This window comes from Opisthocomus hoazin, chromosome 25 (assembly GCF_030867145.1).
Source record: "Opisthocomus hoazin isolate bOpiHoa1 chromosome 25, bOpiHoa1.hap1, whole genome shotgun sequence".
Classification (NCBI taxonomy): domain Eukaryota; kingdom Metazoa; phylum Chordata; class Aves; order Opisthocomiformes; family Opisthocomidae; genus Opisthocomus; species Opisthocomus hoazin.
The window spans coordinates 10,218,041-10,234,894 of NC_134438.1; the positions used below are offsets into that span (position 1 = coordinate 10,218,041).

General features: G+C 55.7%; 2 protein-coding genes across 6 annotated transcripts; one reads left to right on the plus strand and one right to left on the minus strand.

Moving 5' to 3' along the window:
- The first annotated feature begins 268 nt into the window (after positions 1-268).
- Positions 269-15,608, plus strand: TRAF3IP3 (TRAF3 interacting protein 3). Of its 5 annotated transcripts, none has more exons than XM_075443061.1 (16): positions 269-510; positions 2,020-2,359; positions 3,622-3,724; positions 4,242-4,299; positions 4,479-4,503; positions 4,934-4,963; positions 5,238-5,333; positions 9,281-9,352; positions 9,620-9,760; positions 10,435-10,572; positions 11,178-11,313; positions 12,080-12,142; positions 12,222-12,281; positions 12,822-12,973; positions 14,369-14,441; positions 14,791-15,608. In XM_075443061.1, exons 1-16 carry the CDS (start codon positions 419-421, stop codon positions 14,892-14,894), a joined length of 1,683 nt encoding a protein of 560 aa, XP_075299176.1. In that variant the 5' UTR covers positions 269-418; the 3' UTR covers positions 14,895-15,608. The 5 variants fall into 5 exon arrangements, with proteins under 5 accessions (XP_075299176.1, XP_075299175.1, XP_075299174.1 ...); XM_075443060.1 differs by lacking the exon at positions 14,369-14,441 and adding an exon at positions 14,497-14,610; XM_075443059.1 differs by lacking the exon at positions 14,369-14,441 and having other exon boundaries at positions 14,497-14,820.
- Positions 15,609-15,636: 28 nt separating this feature from the next.
- C25H1orf74 (chromosome 25 C1orf74 homolog) lies at positions 15,637-16,728 on the minus strand. Its single transcript, XM_009938635.2, has one exon. It carries the CDS (start codon positions 16,726-16,728, stop codon positions 15,934-15,936), a length of 795 nt encoding a protein of 264 aa, XP_009936937.2. The 3' UTR covers positions 15,637-15,933.
- Between the last annotated feature and the right edge of the window lie 126 nt (positions 16,729-16,854).

Sequence of the window (16,854 nt, forward strand, 5' to 3'; positions counted from 1 at the left end):
TTGTGACCTCTCCTCAGCTGCCGATACACACTTTTTTTCCTTTCCAATCTGCAAGAAGCCGTAAAATAATAGCATTACTGAACTTCCCTAAGTCTGGATTTCTCTACCCCAAACCGACTCGGGGAGACTCAGTCACCGAGTGCCAGAAGCAGCTCCATGAACGAGTGCTCAACCTCCGCGTGTCGGAGACCGATAAAGGGAGATGCCCCAAAAGATAATTGCTAGCTCTGCTTAGAGAGAAGCTGGAGACTTTGGGGTCCCAAGATAACCCAAATCCCGCTGTGAGCCGGGCCCCTGCGCCCCGCAGCCCGGCTGCGAGCAGAGACAGGAACCGGGGCTCGGCTGCGGCCGCAACGTTTCCTGTTTTACAGAGCGCGAAAAAGAGCGAGAGCAGCAACATGAGGTGGTTGGCACCAAGATGGCAGTTGGAGCGTGTTCGAGCCCGATAACCCCTGGCTCGCCCCGCTCCTCCGCGGCAATTGAGGGGTTCGACGGGACCCCCCGGGCCAGGTAAGCGCCCGGGCACCGGGGCCGGCGAGGGATGGAGGGGAGCGGAGGCTGCTGCGCTAACAGCAGCGGCGTGCACCTTTTTTCCTCTTTTTTCACCCCGCTTTCAGCCTACTTGATTGACACCGGGAGGCTGTAACATGAACCAGCAAAAAGCACTATTTTTTTTCTGTTTCCCTTGAAGCGAGAAGTGTAACGGCTTGGAAAGCAAAGATAAAGGACACGTTTGTTAATTAGAGAGGGTAAGTTGGGGTAACAGGAGGAGGAAATAGAGTATTAGCTTGTCAAGAAGGCCTCAACAGTTTGACCAGCCTGGGGTGAGTAATGGACTGTCTATTTCTTTACCTCGCTTTAAGGCGCGTTTGTGGTTAACTGAGGCTGTTACAGGAGCTGCTGTGGGATGGACGGTGACAGGCTGGGCAGCCCGACGGGAGAGGGGCTGAGCTATCCCTGACGGGAAGAGCTGGATGAGCGGGGACCGAGCAGGACACCCGCAGTCCAGATTCAACGTGCAATTGGGGCATTTCTAAAATCAAGAAAAAATTAGTTGAAAGATGCTTTTAAAGCCTCCTGAAGCCTTCGCAGCGGTTTGGCTGTAGACACACACTCTGTCCCAAGCTCTGGAGCTCGTACCCAGCCCGTCGCGGGGTGCTGGTGTGCGCCCAGCTTGCAGTTGTGTGTGTGAAGCTGTTGGCCAGACCTCGCCGTGCCTGCCGGGCCAAGGAAGGCGAGCTGCACCAAGAGGAACGGCCCGGGGTGAGCACAGCGGGGTTGTTCTGCTACGGACGTGAAAGCTGCGTGCGAATAACCTGCTTTTATAGCCTTTTATACACCCCAACTCCTCCAGCAGGAAGCGTATCACAATAAGAAACACCTAAATAGTGAAATACGGTTGGGATCCTTCAGTAAATTTAGGCTAAAACTAGCGAGTTTTCAGAAGCTATTCGAAGAAGAGAATATTCCAACAAAAGTGAATAAAAGCACATAAGCAAGGGCCATGCTTCGGGGTCTCGATGGCCACATCTCACGCGGGCTCAGCGCTGGGAGCAGTGTCCCGGCTGCGGGCTTGCAGGCACCTTCCCAAGGAAGGCTCTGCAGTGAGGAGACAGCCCTAGGAACGGGCTGTGAGTACACCACAGCCAGCCCAAGGACAAGAACAAGAATTACGGAGCAGACTTTAATGCAGACTGAAAGGCACGGAAGTATTATGTATGTAAATGGGGTTTACTTGTTCCCATTTTTTTTTTCCATTAGACTCAACAACTTCCTAATTGCTTGAGACAGAATGAGACCAATGAAGTTCTGCTGGTTTTGCTTGACACTGAAGAACATTTAACCCGAATTTTCAAAGACTAATTTTTTTTTCCTCTCCTCCTTCCCACATTAACATGATTTACTAATATGAGAGAAGCCCCACAGCAGACACGGCCACAGCAGCTCCCAGGCTGAGCCCCTTATCTTAGAAATAACCCATTTTCACTCAAATCATGTCTTCTCCCTTGGTTTCCTCAGGCCAGAGGACCCCAGAGCGGCCAGAGCTGCGCCCAGCATGATCAGCCAGCCCGAGAAGGCCCGGCCGCGGCACAGGCGCGCGAGCGAGAGCTACGATGAGAAGTGCGAGCGGCGGCACGAGACGCGGGAGAACCCGCGACGGCGAAGCAGCGCGACGACCTGCCGCCGCCGTGGGACGGGAGCGGAGGAGCCCCCGCAGAGCCCCCGGCAAAGGGAGTTCCTCAGGAGGAGAAACCTGGCGAGCGACGCTGGAGGGACACGGCCGGGGCAGGAGCCTGACGCAGGCGTCCCCCCAGACCTCTCCACACCCATGAAGCCGAGACCGCCCATCCTGCTCCAGGTAACACCAGTCCCCAGAGCGCAGCTCCGGGCTCTGCCTGCTCCAGCAGCACGCACCCACAGCCTGTCCAAGGGCTGCAACAGCATCAGCATCCAAATCAAATACAGCCAAAACGTGAGAATGCACCACCAAAAAAAAGTGCATTTCCTCACGCACTGCCGTCGAGCCCCGGTAAATGCTGCCTCCTCCTCCTTCTCTCTCATTTTCCAAACCCTGAACCAGACAGAGTTTTTCCACCATTCCTCCAAGTACAACCCCACGTCCCACCTGCCAGATTACAGTTTTGCACTTGCACAAGTTATTTTTGCCCTTGAAGACCGAGCTCTAAGCACCCGGGTCCCCTCCCTCAGCTTCACTGTTGGCAGGAAGGGTGCAGGAGCTGGGAGACTCCCTGGCACTCGTGTCCCACCCTGTGCTGCGCAGCCAGCACGGACTCAGAGGGCTCACTGCCTTGAGTAACACCTACAGAAAGATGCCACGCAAACCCCCCAACCCGAGAGCCAGACAGATTTCCTCCTAAACCTACACCCCGTCCAAACGGAACGATCCCCCCGGCACGCTGGGAGCTCATCCCAGGGGCGTCACAACCCCGCGTGAGCCGCGGCAGCCGAGCGCGGGATGAGTGACGCAGGCACGCGTCCGGCTCCCTTGGCAGCGCAAGAGCCCGCACAGCAATTACCCACCTCCCGCTGCCGTTCGGTTCACCAGGTCTCATCACCTGGTAGACAGCAGGAATCTGGAACAAGCTTTTACACGCACGTGGCCCACGCACGGTGCCTTCCCCAGTTCGCTTCTGCAGAGGTAACAAGGGGCAGGAGGCTGGGGGGTGCAGAGGGGCGATGGGGCAAGCACCCCGCTCCCCCAGCCCCGGGAGAAGCCCATGCAGAACAGGTACCTCTGCTCCAAGGCAGCCAAATGGTAGCATAGACCCAGGCCAGGACCCAGCTCCCTGCCACCAAAACTCCTCATCTTTTCCCATAGTCTCTCAAGACACTTTGGGGGGTTCCTCGTCCTGTTCTGATGACACCCCCCTCCAGAAGCCAGCAGGTTTTCCCCCACCTGCCCCCCGCCAGAGCTCTGGAGCTGCTGCAGCCAAAGCAGCAGATCCTGGTGGATATGCCATGCTTTCTTGGCATCTCCGTGATGCTCTTCGCTCAGTCACTGCAGGGACAAAGCCTGACCCAGCCACAGCCCCTTCCTCCCCACCCCTCCTCACGGCCTGCTTTGGAGAGACGCTGACTCCAGCTGCCCTCTTGTTCCAGCACCCGTGGAGCTGCCCCACGTTCCCCCTCGAGCGCTCCCCGCTCAGCCTCAGCGTTCCGGCAGAAGCCGTCCCCAGGCGAGGTGCCTCCGTGAACACCCAAGGTAGGTGAGGGATGCTGGGGTTCCCCAGTACAGCAGCAGCCACGGCATTTCCCTCCCACCTCCAGGTCTCCATCGAGTGGTTTGGGTCGCGAGCTGGGAGCTCCCCTCTAACCCGAGCCCCCCTGCCAGCAGCCCCACGCCTGCAATTAAGTTTTACCATCCCAGTCCGAGTTTCCCCTGCAGACTGCAGGTGTTGGGAGTATTTTTTCCCCTGGAGCGATAAACCAGCCCATCCCACAGCTTCACAACCAGGGCTCCCTGCCCTGTGGCTGCCCGGCAAGTGCCGCGGGTCACCCAGGGGGCTGGGGCTGGCTGCGGTCTGCAGGATCACTGAGCTTGTGCTCCTCTCTCCGTCCCAGAGCAGGACTCTGCCTCTGGTCCCTGTTGTGTCACTGGACGCTGTTTAAACAACTGCCTAGAAGCGGTGCCAGCTCGGAGACAGCCGAGCTGGACACTCAGCAGCACTTCACGGCCCTGGGGCAGGGGTCATCCACACCGTTTCGCTTTGCTCCCACAGGAACCCAGACCCTTACACACCCGAGCGCAGGAGTGAAGGACTCGAGCCAGCAGACAGAGTAAGCCGGCCCTGCCCTCCCTGCCCAGGCTGTGGACGCTGATACCCGCGGGACAGCAGCCTCCGACACACAAACACCCGCGCTGCCGGGGCTGGGGAGCGGCTGGTGCCCCGAGCCGGGGACCGCTGCAGGGCCCCGCATCGCGCTCGCCTCTAACACACTCTTCCTTTTTGTTTTAGTTGTGGAATAGCAGTTTTAAATAAGGTAAGTGAAACACTGATAAGAAGTAGCCTTGAACTCCTGTGAATGAGACCAGTTTCCAAACTTTCTGACAGGAACATTGACTGGTGCTAAATTTCTGTAGTTTCAAAAAAGATGATGCTGCTGCTGTAGGAGAGAAAGGCACTTCTGTCCCACAGGGATCTGCTGCTCTCACTCAGAAACTGCCCTGATCTGATGCAGCACATGGCAAAGACGCCAGAACGCCAATGCTGTTAAGTTGCTGCAGAGAATATTTTCACTTCCCCTGAAGAAGCCAAACACACGCACCCCAGCAGGCTCTCCTCCTCTGCCCGGCCACAGGCTGCTCACTCCAGTTTCATTTCAAAATATTTGGATTTTGTAGCCAGTTCGTAAAGTGTTTATAAACTGAAACAATCCCATTGTTTTTAAACATTCGCCCTTTCCCTTTCAGGAGATGCTGCAGCTCTCCAACTACCTGAAGGTAGGTCCCAAACATCCCATGTTCCCACCAGGAAAGCGGGTCTCCGGTCCGTACACCACCACACCTTAAATTACTGAATAAAGAGGCGTCACACACCCAATTTTAACGTGGCCAAGAAAGCCCTCAGCCAAGCCACCAGACCCGATGACCTGGCTGAACCCCCTGAAGCCCTGACCCCGAGCCGGAGGGGGACCCGGGCTGTCCCTGCCAGCTCGAGGGTCCCCGCTGACCGGCTCTGGGGGTCCCCGCTGACCGGCTCTCCCCTTCCCCGCAGGAGGCCCTGCACCGCGAGCTGCTGCTCAAGCAGAAGATGGTGATTCTGCAGGAGCTTTTCTCCACGCTGCTGCAAGCCTCAGAGAAATCCTGGCAGGTACCGGGGGGCTGCCCGAGCTGGGGCTGGGGGCAGGTTCTGCCTCGGTGGGACCGGGCTTGTGCGCAGCAGCAAGAGCACCCCGTGGTGTCCCTTCCCTTCTAGGAGCTAAGCTCTAGCTCTGCCCGGCTTCGGTGCTTCGCGGGGGCAGAGATGGTGGGGCTTTAACAGGCATCGCTGTGTCCTAGCGGACGCGACGCTGTGCAGAACCGCTCGCCTGCCGGGAGCTGCTCGCCCTGCCTCTTCCCTCACTGCCTCCTCTCCTTGTCGGGGGGGCTGAACACAAGAGTTGGGGGGCTACTGCACTGGAATTTTTCCCTTTTATCCCCCAAAAGAGTGTTACAAAACATACTTTGCTTTCAGATCAACAGGAAGTGTAAAACCCTTTTCTTTAAGATTTTGGGTCTTATTTTTAATACTTGCCTTTCCCACTTTGTCTTAAATAAAAAGCACACAGAATTGTATAAGTGGGGAAAAAACTGGAATGAATCCAAACAAGCATCGTCCACCAAATTTTCTTTCTTAGTTGAAACAACTTACAAATGTTTTGAACCAATTTTTCTTTTTTTCCCCCCCAAAAATAAAAGTTTTAGATGCAAACTTGCACATCCAAGTGCTGGCAAACACAACACTGGATGGGGGAAAGACAGACTGTTCCTTAATCTGGGGACACAATGGCTAAAAAACCCCACCCAGCGCACGCAGCCATCCTGCCGTGCTCCCGGCCACGCAGTCGGCTCCTTGCCGGGACCCGCAGGGAAATCCTCTGCCCGGTGCCTTTCGGGGACGTATTCTGGGCAGGGGACCCAACGCCACGGCACCCTGGCAGCCCTGCTTAGCCCTCGGTGCTCTGCTGAATCGTGGCCCGGCATCGAGCCGCTTCCCCACAGCTCAGACAAAATCCTCCAGGCAGCCCTGAAAACCAAGGCCCATTAATTCGCTTTCAGGCAGTAAAATTAAGGTGATGCATTTTGTGTAATATCGGAAGAGTTTTATATAGGGTTATTAAATAGCAATTTACAGTTCACTGTGCCATTAAAAAAGTGGTTTGAAAGTTCTGTCGGGGCAGAAGAGCAAGTGATTGGGTGAGATGGCGTAGAAAACGTGTGTTGGCTGTACTGCGGTTAGAAACTTCCGCCTTCTTTGCTTCTTCAAATATAACATGAGCAGGAAAAAACACCCCGACACACTGCAGGAAGTGGCCATGAAACCTCGGGTTAGAAACAGGTGGGTGCGCTTTGCTTCTCGCTGTCTCTGCTGCGGCCGAGAGACTTGGCCGCTGCCTCTCGCGTTCAGCCTTTGGTCGGGCTGAAAACTCCCTCGCCGCTGGCGCCGGAGCCCCCGGGGCAGGGGAGGCAGCTGCTGCCTGCTGGGGGGACCCCCGGAGCTGCGTGGAGGGGGCCGGGGGGGCAAGGGGCTGCCAAAGGGAGGCACAGACGGGTCCCACGCGGTAACGCTGTGCCGTGGGAACCAAAGGTTGGTTGCCCGCTTCCAGGCTCAGGTGAGACGCCAAATGCTGGGTGCAGAGGCTGTTTAATCCTCTCCAGTACTTTGGGTCTCAAAGAAATGGGATGGCACGCACTGGAGTGTTCCGTCAGCGACTCCCGAAATGGCCATCGAGTCATTTCTGAGACGCTGCTCGTGTTCACGGGTGCTCCTGGTTTGGCAGAGAGAGCAAACGCTCCGCAGGAGGACGGCGTGTAGTTACAGCGAGGGATAAAGCATTTGGTTCCTTCCCCCTCCCGCGATATTACCCAGGTTAGAGACCTTCCTACCACAGGTCTGTACTGTAAATCCCCCATCTGTTGTAAAACTTGCTTAGCTGATTCAAAAAAGCTCCCAGATGAAGGAAGCTAAGTCTTTCTCAGTAATGATTATTGAGATTAATTAGTTTTAAGCTGTTCTCTTAAAGAAAATTGCTACTCTGATATATTCCCTTCCTGAACTCTGAAGTTGAGCCTGACTTTTGGACGTACCTTGCAACTTTGCAGAGTTCAAGTTCTTTGTCATTTCCAGTGTATTACTACTACTAGATGGACTTATTTTTCTAGCACAAGCTTTGTGTTTGGGCAAACTGGAAGCCTTCCAGAAACAGCTCTTCTTATTACTGCTTCAAACCAGCTATTTAAAAGGACTAAGGGAAGGAGTATCAGAGAACTCGTCACAGGACAACCAAGACACTACAGCTGTCAGCCACAACCAGTTCAACACACTCACGTGGCACTTTAGTGACAGCGGCGAGAAACGCAGAAGAGTTTGAGCCAGGTTTTGGAGCTGCCCACGCGGGTAAGCTCGGATCTCTGAAGATGAGGGCCACAGGGCACTCGAACCCGGTGTTTGCCAGAGTGGGTGCGTTTTCAAGGTGCCAGCCCTGCTCCTCGCCCCGGCGCAGCTTTCAGTGGGTGTCTGCGGGCAGCACGAGGGTCCCCAGGCAGTGTTCGAGCAGCGTCACCGGAGACGCTGCAGAAGGGAGGAAAAACCACTGCTATCTGATGGCGGTGGCTAAAGGGGTTTTGTTGCTGCTGTTTTGTTTAGCTGTGGGTGGGGGTTTTGGTTGGTTGGTTTGGGGTTTTTTGTTTGTTTGTTTGTTTGGGGGTTTTTTGTTTGTGGGGATTTTTTGTTTGTTTCTTTTATAAAGCAGCCCCTTTCATGTAGATAATCTTCAAGACAAGGGCTTGACCAAGATTTGCTCACGTATGTTTTCTGATCAGAAACAGAATTTCTTCTGTCCTCCCACGTATGTGCACATTCTCACTCACCCCTCACTGCCATGCTGTTCTGCTAACAGCCCCAACAAACAGCTTATTCCATTTAGGGAAATCTTTATACTCTGTGTTCTTTTGCCAATTTATAAGCTGCATCTCCATGAAAGGAGTTTGCCAGCACATTTCTGCTCTCAAGCGTAGGAAGGGCCTGGTGCTGTGTTGCCTTGTACTTTGCACAGTCCTTTACACCCTTGCATGACGGCCATAACACCACTCCACATACCTCCAGCATGAACCTTTGCAGGTAGCAGAATAAGATAAACTGCCAAGGAAACCTAGGCATAATATTTCACGTATGAAAATGCTTTTCAAAATTGCCCCTACTTTCCAAGAGGATAGACCCAAGCAAAACCAGATTCTCTGGCATCTTGGCACTGTTTAAATTTGCACAGTTTACAGTCCCAAAGACTAGCTATTCCCAGATGAGCTGCTGGTACCAAGTGCTAATTGCTCTAACAGCTCTTCCTGCAACATCAAGGAGCCGCTTTTTCAGAGGCTGGACTTCAAACAGCAGTAAGCAGAGAGGATACTGGCGTTCTCGGTATCGGTGGTGGAAAAACAGCCTACGTGAACTCTTTGCTAGAAATTTTATCTGAATTTGCATGCAGTTTCACAAAACCTAAGAAGCCTGACTAACACCGAGAGGAGATTATAATAAGGAAAATGAATCATCAGTGTTGCCCTCTATCCCCCTGCCCAACTGCTCGATGTTGCAACGCAGACCCAGCCTATGTCCTACGCGAACCAGCAAGACCAGATCTTCACACCAGCTGGGCTGTCGGCACGGAGCCTGGCGGGGAGGAACCACGAGCAGGGGAACAGGGCTCTACGCAGGGACGGGCGGCAGCCACGCTTCTGCCAGACCCACCCAGGCTAACCCGAAACCCCCCTGCTCTCAGCTGCTTCTCTTGCTGCAGGTACCCGCACTCAGGAACCAGTGGGACTGCCTCAGGAGAGTTTTTCCAGCGCTTAAAAGATTTACTTCCCCTTTATCCCATTTATTCTGAGACCATGAAGGGCTTACTTGAACTCTGGGTGTTGAAAAGACTTTAACTAAATTTAGCCACAATATTATAGATGAAGAAAAGGGAGGAAGTGAACCAGAACACAAGCGAACAAAACTCTGGGGGCATATTGTACAGCTCATGATGCCACACATAGGTCCAATTGTTTTTTCCCCAGGGTCAGCTGAACGAAGATAAACTGAAGTGTAAACTAAGGGCACTTGAAAATCAGCTGCAGGCCTGCACCCAGGTAATGTCTGATTGCTGAGAAACAAACGGGGGTGAAGAAAGGCATGAAAACAAAATACCCAAACCACGTAATTAGGTCAGGTCTCAGTTTCTAGAGCAATCTGATTAGATATGGATCTGAAAACGGTTTTTCCTCTCTGCTGAAGCAATGCTTCACAGCAAATTAGCAGGAGCATTTACACACTCTGGATTTGCTAATATTCAGGCTTAGCAAGACTAGGAATGTGTCGGATAAGACCCTTCTAGCTCTTTAATTCTTCCTTTAAAGAGTTACTCAAAGGAGTGCATGAAGAAGATCCTGGTGGAGATGGAGGACCAGAAGCAGACCTACGAGCAGAAGGCAAAGGAGGCTCTTCAGAAGATGCTGGAGGACAAGCTCCAAACAGAGCAGCAGCTGCAAAACTCTCAGGTAAGCAACATGGTTTACACCTGGCTCTGCTTTAATTTAGACCCACAGAAAGCCCCCACATTTCAGGGAAGAGCGAGGACTAGCTTACCAGTAGTAACAAAGATGCAAAACCACCATTTTTTTAGCTCCTGAGCAAAGGCCAAAGCAAGTGGCAACCTGTGCTCATCTTGTGAGCCACACATCAGGTTATTAACAACAGCACCCAGATGGGGAAATCTACTGTTGTTTGGCAGTTTTAGGCGTAATCGCTTCTCCTCCGCTGTCCCTTCCCATTCCCTGCTCGGCGCAGACGGAGCAACAAGCCGCACACGCAGACATCCGGGGGACGAGGTTTCCAGAGACTTTTTTTCTGAAGTTTCTCTTTTATAGGAAAGTGGATTTTCCCCAGGGGGTGTCCCGTGGGTCAATCCAAACCGGTATTTTCAGAACAATCAATAGTTCCTATCCCAAAGACTACCAGCTTTCCAAGCCCTCTCGGCAGCTGAGGACTCGGGTGCCTGGCGAAGCCGTGCCTGCGTTCGCTCCGTCCATCGGCCCCACGCACAGGACACAGCCGCGCTGCCCGGCCCCATGCCAGCGATGCGAAAGCCTGTGGATGCCGTTCAGGGCAGCCTGGCAGGGTCCCCCAGGCCATGGGCCCCAGCCCACCCCTCGGTCCTTGCTCTCCTCCCCAGAGAAGCCTGGCAACGATGAGGGAGGACCTTGCCTTCTGGCAAGAGCACACCACCACACTCAAAGCCGAACTGACCAAGATGAGTACGGCGCACACCGAGCTCGAGAACAGCTTCCATGTCTTGCAAAGCGAACTGCAGGTACAGTAGTGCATAGAATCATTAAGGTTGGAAAAGACCTCTAAGATTATCAAGTCCAACCGTCACCCCAACCCCACCATGCCTGCTAAACCGTGTCCCAAAGTGCCACATCCACACGTCTTTGGAACCCCTCCAGGGATGGGGACTCCACCACTGCCCTGGGCAGCCTCATCCAATGCCTGACCACTCTTTCAGTAAAGAAATTTTTCCCAATATCCAATCTAAACCTCCCCTGACGCAACTTGAAGCCGTTGCCTCTTGTCCTGTCGCTAGTTACTGGGGAGAAGTGACCAACCTCCGCCTCACCACAACCTCCTGTCAGGTAGCTGTAGAGAGCGATAAGATCTCCCCTCAGCCTCCTCTGCTCCCGACTAAACAGCCCCAGGAGGATTCCCCGCAGGAGTTCACGTTTTCCAGGTTGCAAGCAGGGAAGACCCCAGGTCGAGATCACGGTGTAATGAACCCCGTGCGATGAAGCACAGCAGTTACACGGACAGCCTAGTGCTCAGCTCAGGGCTGCCTTTCGCGGCCGGAAAGCCGGCGATGCCGCGTGCTCGTGGGCTGCTGGGGCTGGGCTGATGCCGGGGGCTTCTTCTCGCCCGCAGCGAGTGGCCGCGCAGAACGAGCAGCTCCGGCAGGCCCTGGGCAGCTTGCAGAACGAGCACGCCGTGCTCCGCCAGCGAGCCAGCGCCTTGCGGGAGGACAACAACCTGAAGGCAGAGCGCATCAGCACCATCGAAGGTATGGCGGGCAGGGGAAGGGGGTCTGTCCTCCAGGAGAGTGGAGAATAAAAGGAAAATATGCTTAAAATCCTGGCCACTTAAAGCCAAGCACGCACGCACACAAAAGAATCTCTCTCTGAGCGTGTTGCACACCTCAGCTTGACAAGAAAGCCTCTGGTTTCCAAAGGGCTCCGAAAGTCATTTTCAGGTAGATTAAAGGACTTCAGAGAAGTGAAGTGACTTTTCTAGAAGAAAAGATAGAATAGGAGACCTGAAAAAAAAACAATAATCAAAGGTGAGTCCTCAGCTCTGATGAGGACTTCTGCATCCTTGACAGACCCACCAGACACAGCGAGGCAGCGCCCGTTACTGTCTGAGGTGCTGCTGCCTGGCGGTGGGCACTACCAGCCTGTGAATACGTGCTAACAGTGTCCTGAAGTACCAGCTCCTTCAGCAAGAAACTCGCACACACTTCACATGGCTATTTCAAAACACAATCAAGGAAGGGTAAATGGGTGGCAGTTCTATTTTCATAACAGGTCTCACAGGAACAGCTTTAAAATAAATCATAAATTAATAGAATGTAAGGTGCACTAGAAAGAGCTGCCAAAGCTGAAAGGGCCACCAACAGCTAAAAATCGCATCCCTTCAGAGAAGAAAGTTCAGTGTAGCTGACAACATCCACCCCACTTTACACATGTACAGGAGGAAAGGGGCAGTTGCGTGCTTGCACAAAGATACAGAGATTCCCATCAAGCTTGATTTTCCTCTTCTCGCTATTTCAGATAAATTGCAAGAAGAACAAAACCAGAAGGTAACGCTGGAGGCAACAGTCAGCCATTTGCACAGTAAGTAACACACGGGCGTGCAAAGCGAGAGACCGGCGTCCGCGCTGTGGACGGTAACAGCGGCTTTGCCCGTTCCCAGATTTGCTACGGAGCCGGACGCGGGCAGGGGAGGCCCAGGAGGCGATGGTGCCAAGCCCAGGTCAGCATCCGTTGTAACTCCCACCCAGCCCTGTTCTCCCGGACACGGGAGCCTTAGCCCTGGCTCTAGGAGAAGGCCACAGCGCTTTAGAATAAAGGATTATTTTAAAGCTGCACGAAGCAAGTTATTATATTTCGCTAGTTAACATTAACATGCACGTGTATTTATGATGGCAAACACTTTAAAAAATTACTGGATTTCATTGCAAATTCTACTTCAGTGGCTATGCCATTTTTTCCCAAGCTAAATACATTCCAGTTTATAATCACAACTACAGCTGTACTTGAAAAAAAAAGAGCAATAAAAGGCATTTTAACTCTCCCTCTCTTCCATGTCTGCCAACTCACTATAAATATTCCTCTAAAGATGATAACTTGTAGCTACAGCGAAGGCAGGCCCCTGATAACTAACTCAGCTCCTGTGTCCTCTGCTCTGTGCGTAGCACGCAAATATTATCTTTAAACTATGCTGAGTAAACAAGATCTAAAGCAAACTGAACGCCCGGACCTGTTTCTCACCAGAAGCCTGACTGTTTTCTAGACCAGGTTTCCACCACGCAGACCCCACCTCTCACTCCTGCCAAGGAAAAACAAAACGTTCTGTTAGAGCACCCCGAGGAGGAGGAGGGAGAAGAAAGTCTGAAGGACGAGATGCAGAAAAGGACATCCCAGCTTACAGCGAAGGAGAACGAGGTGAGGAAGTCACCAACCCACGGCCGGCAGCGCGTTCCCTGCTGGGGAGCGAGCCGCTGGTGTAAGTGCTCCAGCAGCTTGACACAAAGCTCCTGGAAGCAGCCTGAGCTTGGTATCTCCCGTAAGGATTGCCTCTGCTGAATTTTTGTCCTGATACCAGCCTCACCTAAACCCCAGCGCAGCATCTGCGTGCAAGGGCAGGGCTCCAGCAGCCCGGGGCTGCAGCAGCAGAGCCCTCTCCACGCAGACCCACGTCTGCTCCCACAGATGGGAGAGTCCCCGCAGTCTCCCGGGGAAAAGCCAAAGTCACGCTTCAGGAGCTGAAGCCCCGAGCACAGAGAAAGGAAGAAGGAAAGAAAAAGGCTTGCAAATAACAGGAGGGATCCACTAACAAAAGCAACGCCCTTACAACCAGGCGGCAAAAACCCTGAAAGCTTTCCGACCTCTTACACGCTCTTTCCCATCTAAGCCACTGTTGCAGGACACCAGGCTGGTAGCACAGACTGTGTCTTCTGCCAACCAGCAGTTCTCATAGCAGCACTTCCACAGCAAGGATTTATAAAAAAAGATTTATAACTTACTGTAGTGGAGCTTGGGGCCACCCGGGGAAGAGCTTCTCCTGCTGACCCACGCTAGCGAGTGTACCACCACCATCAGGCATCACCCAGCGTCACCTGGGGAAGGGTTTTGTAAGGCACAATCACAGTAAAAGGGCACAGCTGGGGGGCCCATCTCCCCCCACCACCCCCGCAGCAGCTCTCGCAGCTGCCGGCACGGGCAGGCTCCTCCACAGCCGCTGCTCACGCGCCGCTCACCGGGAAGGCAGCAGGGTCTCGGGCTGCGTGGCCGGACTGGAAAAAAGGCGCTCGCTGGGTTTTGGGGTTGCACAGCTCGACCAAGGTGCCTGTCCCACATGGCCCACGCTCAGGGGGTTCAAAGGACTCTGCAACTGCTCCCACAGTCCATGAAATGCAGGCTGAACGTCGGAACGAGAGGCGAACCCTGCCACGAGTTCGCACTCCGTGTCTTCTTCCTGACCTGCGCACTTCTGTGGTCAGAAAAATCCCTGTTCCTGCTTTCTCCCATGTGCTGTGAACGCTGGCAGCAAAGCCAAGCAGGTGATGGGGTAGACTCCTAGAATCATTAAGGTTGGAAAAAGCCACTAAGATCAAGTCCAACCCTCCCCCCCCCCCCCCACCACGCCTGCTAAACCATGTCCCAAAGTGCCACATCTACACGTCTTTGGAACCCCTCCAGGGATGGTGGCTCCACCACTGCCCTGGGCAGCCTGGTCCAACACCTGGCCACTCTTTCAGGAAAGAAATTTTTCCAAATTTTTGGTAACAGGTATCGCTACATCCCCGGTAATGCTGCGATCTGCTCTGTCCCCTGTAGGTACGCACAGGCAGCAGAAGGAACCCCCCCGTCACCGCAGCGCCCGTGCGTGGACGAAGCCCGGCCACCCTCGGTGCGTACAGGAGCCAGGGGATCCCCCCGCTAACAGCCCCCCGCTCTGCTTGCAGTGCACGGAGCTGCGCTCGGAGCTGGAGGCCCTGAGCGAGGAGTACCGCTGCTGCCTGGCCAGGCTGCGCCAGTGCCGGGACGAGCTCAACCACTTCCAGAGCAAGCAGGCAAAGGTGGGAGGCGTTCCTCGCCCCGGCTCCCAGCGCCTTCGGACCGGGGCTGCACATCCGTCTGGGAAAAATTCCCCCAGTTGTTTGTGCAGTGTGGGAAGATGAATGACAGGTTTGCTAGGGATGAGACGAGAAGTTCCTTCTCCCCACCGATTTCCTAGTAACGCTTGCTTCTCCTGGCAGAGACGGTGCCGTCACTGGATCCCTCTCCTGGTGGCAGTGGTAGCAACGGCCATAGCCACCTTCCTGGCGAGTTACAGACCATGAAGGACCTCCTCGAGGACTGACTTACCGCAGGAACTGACTTGGCTCCACCAGCAGCATCGCGCCCTCACCGCAGTGCACCTTCTGCCGCTTCCTGCCTGCCTGCTTGGTTCACCTCCGAGCTGGCCTCACTCCACAGGAGATCACCCCTTCCCTTGCGGCTTTGGTCACTCCGCTCCAGCTGCAGCCTGCGCTGCCCAGTCCCCCGGCGCCGAGGGACAAAGCTGCTCCGGCTGCCGCTGCCAGGGCTCGCGCACGGTGGGAGGGACGGGGCATCCCGAGCCCTCGGGATCCAGCCTCCCCGGGTTTCACGTCCAGCGCTGAGAGGACTACAAAATCCTCTTCTTTATTGCCTCCCAAAGCGGGAGGTATTCAACCCCAGACCACCTCTACTGGTACCTGACACAGAAAACCAGCTCAGGGAGGCTTTTTAGCACGGTCCCCTCGCACTGTCCCCACGTGCTGCCCGTCCTGTGCCATTTTCCCACCTCCTGCCCCCCGGGCCCGGTTCGGGCCACAGCTCTGCGTGCCGGGCTCATGCCCGAGCGGCCCCACAGCCACGACCGCTTCCCTCTCCCTGGCAGCGCCACGGCGACTCGACACAGATGGGGTTTTCAGCCCCTTTTGGAGCTGCTCGGTGCAGCTTTTACAGCAGCACTTGCCCCTCGTCCAAGTGCAGGCTCAGCTACGAGGCGGCGCGTGACACCACCTCGCACGAGTAGTAAAAATGGTACAGAGCCTACAATAAACTTCACAAATTCAAAATACTGTGGTGTTCCCTTTTTTTATTAATCCTTGGCTGTTCGCAGTAAATAAATACAGGCTGCCCTTACAGGGCACGCCAGGACGGAGCTGCAGAGCAGCTGTGAGCGTGCACATCCACACACTCGTCTTCTGGGGGAAGTACAGGTATTTGGTTTGCAGCTGGTGCACGAGGTCTGGGGCCTGAGACCGCCACGGCTCAGCCTTTGGGCCTCGGTGGGTCACACACATGGGAAGCGGATCTCTCGCCTCGGTCCCCAACACAAGCAAGAAACAGGCCAAAAAGTCTGAGTTTGTGTTTCACAAGGCAACCGCCGGCAGAGACACCACCTCGCTCGAAATGCGGAGGTCCACAAAGTCGGTCTGCGCACGGAAAGCCTCCTCCAGCTCCTGGCGCCAGGCGTCCAGCGCCTCCCCCAGCTCCGCGCAGAGGCTCTCCGGGACGCTGAAGGAGTAGATCTGCACCCCGAGACCGTCCCTGAGCCCGGGGCAGCAGGCCCGGACCGTGAACACCCTCAGCGGCATCAGCGCCAGGCAGTTCTCGGCGCCGTCCTCCGCGGAGAAGGCATACGCTGCCGGGTAGCCCAGCAGCACCCCAACCACGGTGCAGAGGTTCCAGCCCGCGGGGACGACCTCGCTGGAGGACACGGGGCCAGCGCCGGCGGCCTCGGCTGCTTCCAGGTGTGCCAGGAGGGCGGCGAGGTGACCCCTGATGGCCTCGGCCTCCGCCGGCCCACAGAGCGCCGGGCGCTGCCGCCCCGCCGAGACGTCCACGAAGGGCGCGGGGTGGGCACGCAACACGGCGGCCAGCCTCCGCCGGGCGAGCCCCGGGTGCAGCAGCAGCAAGGCCGAGCCCTCCACGCCCAGCAAGTGCAGGCGGCCCGGGGCCAACCCGGCTTCCCTCAGCCGGGCCAGGTACCGCCGCAGCTCGGCCTGGCCCGCCGCGCCGCAGTCGTACAGCAAGGCCGGCTTCAGCCCCGCCGCCACCGCCAGCACCTCCCCGGCCAGCTGCAGGCCCCGGGCCGCCGGTAACCGCCGCCGCCGCCGCCCGGCCCCCAGCTCCTCCCGCGCCGCCGCCACCGCCGCCGGGCCCATGGCCGCGGTGCGCTGAGGTGAAACCCACCCCCGGGCCTACTGCTTCCGGGTCGGCCTCGGCGCTGGAGTGGGCGGCGACCCGGGGCGGGGCGGAGCGGCTGCGGCCCGCCCGGAAAGGCCGCTCCG